Here is a 2,378-nt window from a genome sequence, read left to right as displayed (position 1 = left end):
GTCCCCCTCCCTCCTCACTCTTCTAGATAGTACAGTGCACGTGCATCACGTGAGAACAATTGGTTCTTGTTTGGAAGAATGTCGGAGTGAATTTGGATAGAGGAAAAAAAGAAAAAAAGAAACGAATTTTGGATCGGAAGAATGATGTAGAAGTCTGTCTATTTTTGTTGTTGTTCCAGTTAAATTGTCTTCATAGTTTGCTGATGTATATGCATCGACTGACTAGTTCTCATTTCTATTTTTCACATATAGGTCATTGTTGTTCTACTACAAGTTACACAATCAGGAAGGGCGTCTCGATTTGCTTTAACTTTTCTCGTAAGTACTATTATTAACTTTCGTGTTCTGTTTTTCTTGTTGAGTCTGTACCATAAGACATTACTTTATACACTCGTGATATCCTTGTAAAGAACAAGTACGATTACACCTAGGCTACTATTACACAATCAGTTTAGAATCATTGATTTTGATTGCTTTTCTGTATTCTGTATATGTGCATTATTTTCTATCTGAATGTAGCTTGCCTCCAACCTGGAAATACTGTACATGTGTTTATTATGCTTGACTGTTCTTTTCTTATGCTTGTTGAACTCAGACCAACTTCCAGTATGGCTCCTCTAGTCTTGACAAAGAAAAGAAAACTAGAAATGATGAATGATAATATCCGAACAACGTTGGATGCTGTAACTTTATTTTACGTCTACTTTTATTCATATGTTCTGCGTTACCAAAGTTGCGTGTTAAGATCAAATGATCGTTTTGAAACGACTACCGTACGATTGTGGGTGATGCAAGATTTAGTTTACAAAAGCGACACAAAATGTAAATCGCAACTTCGCCTCGATAGACGTACTTTTCGAATACTTTTCCATAAGCTATCCACCATAAGCGGACTAGAAGATAATAGGAATTCTGATGTTGAAGAAATGGTTGCAGTATTTTTGTATGTAATTGCACATCACCATAAGAATAGAGTTGTATGGTTTATGTTCAAGCGATCTGGAGAAACCATTAGCAGATATGTAAACACGGTGTTGAAAGGAGTTATTAGACTTCAAGGGGAGTTGCTTAAACAACCAGTTGCAGTGGCTACAAGTTCTGTTGATGAGAGATGGAATTGCTTCAAGGTATGAACTCAAACTTTGATGTTTCATGTCTTTTAAGAATATACCCCGTATCCTTAATGAATCAGTAATACCTTGTTTACCTTTAGAACTGCCTAGGGGCATTAAATGGAACACATATTAGTATCCATGTGGCAACCGAAGACAAGCCTAGGTATCGTACAAGGAAGAGCTCGATTGCAACTAATGTATTATGTGTATGCTCCCATAACTTGGAGGTTATATATGTGTATCCTGGCTGGGAAGGTTCAGCTGCCGATTCTCGTGTTCTTAGAGAAGCAATATACAAAAAGAATGGCTTAGAAGTTCCACAAGGTAAGTTCATTAATGTATTAAAAGAATGGGTGTTTCTAGTGTTCTTTAGTGAGATAATGATGGTTTTTGCATGCTGACTTGTCTAGGTTACTATTACCTTGTCGATGCCGGTTATCCGAATAGTGGAGGATTTCTTGCGCCTTTTAGAGGTCAACGTTATCATTTAAAGGAATGGGGGCAAGGTCGTTTAGAACCAAGGACAGCTGAAGAACTATTCAATATGAAACATTGTAGGGCTAGGAATGTGATTGAACGCGTTTTTGGATTGTTGAAAATGAGATGGGCAATACTTCAGAGTCCTTCATGGTATCCAGTAAACATACATTGTCGTTTTATCATGGCTTGTTGTTTGATCCATAACCTTATTAGGAGAGAAATGCCTATGGATGAATTTCTACCGGAAGAAAATTATGAAGATGGACCAGTTAATTTGGTTTCTCCTCAAGAAAGTCGAATGATAGAATTTGTTGATTCCTCAGATTATTGGGATATTCAGAGGAAAGAGTTAGCTGATCAAATGTGGGAAAGATGGACTGCACGTAGACGTAGACGCGTAGTTAGTTAAAAAACTTTGATTTTCCTGTATTAGTCTAATTTTTAATAACTTTCGTTTGTTACTGTATGTTTATTGAACTCCATTGAAGTTATAAGGATTTATGTTTGATAATGTCGCAACCAAAAAGAAAAAAAATGAGAACTCCTATGAAACCTATGAACTTTTGCATCTTGTATCTACTCAATGTTATAGCTGTGGAAGAACAAACATCCGACTGAATTTTGTTGCATCGGGTCAATTGGTTGAAGTGTGTATGAATAAGTGCCACGGTTATGAACAGGATTATTTCTAGCTTTGACAAATCTGGGCAGATTGATACAGCATTGCTAATATTTGATCATATGAAGGATTTGAGATGTTCCGGCCTGCCCTATACCGTCCCA

The 2,378-nt window shown here is 36.8% G+C and overlaps 1 protein-coding gene across 1 annotated transcript; it reads left to right on the top strand.

Annotated features, from left to right (window-relative positions):
* Window positions 1-1,232: 1,232 nt before the first annotated feature.
* Window positions 1,233-2,004, top strand: LOC113344032 (protein ALP1-like). Its single transcript, XM_026588103.1, has 3 exons — window positions 1,233-1,247; window positions 1,295-1,439; window positions 1,526-2,004. The coding sequence occupies exons 1-3, from the start codon at window positions 1,233-1,235 to the stop codon at window positions 2,002-2,004; spliced, it is 639 nt and encodes a 212-aa protein (XP_026443888.1).
* The last annotated feature ends 374 nt before the right edge of the window (window positions 2,005-2,378 follow it).

Source organism: Papaver somniferum, unplaced genomic scaffold (assembly GCF_003573695.1).
Source record: "Papaver somniferum cultivar HN1 unplaced genomic scaffold, ASM357369v1 unplaced-scaffold_70, whole genome shotgun sequence".
Lineage (NCBI taxonomy): Eukaryota > Viridiplantae > Streptophyta > Magnoliopsida > Ranunculales > Papaveraceae > Papaver > Papaver somniferum.
Note: the sequence above shows the minus strand (reverse complement) of the source record. Positions and strands in the feature narration are given on the sequence as shown.

Coding starts and splice junctions, on each gene's coding strand:
- LOC113344032 (XM_026588103.1), top strand. Junction 1,440..1,525: donor TGGCTTAGAAGTTCCACAAG/GTAAGTTCATTA, acceptor TGACTTGTCTAG/GTTACTATTACCTTGTCGAT.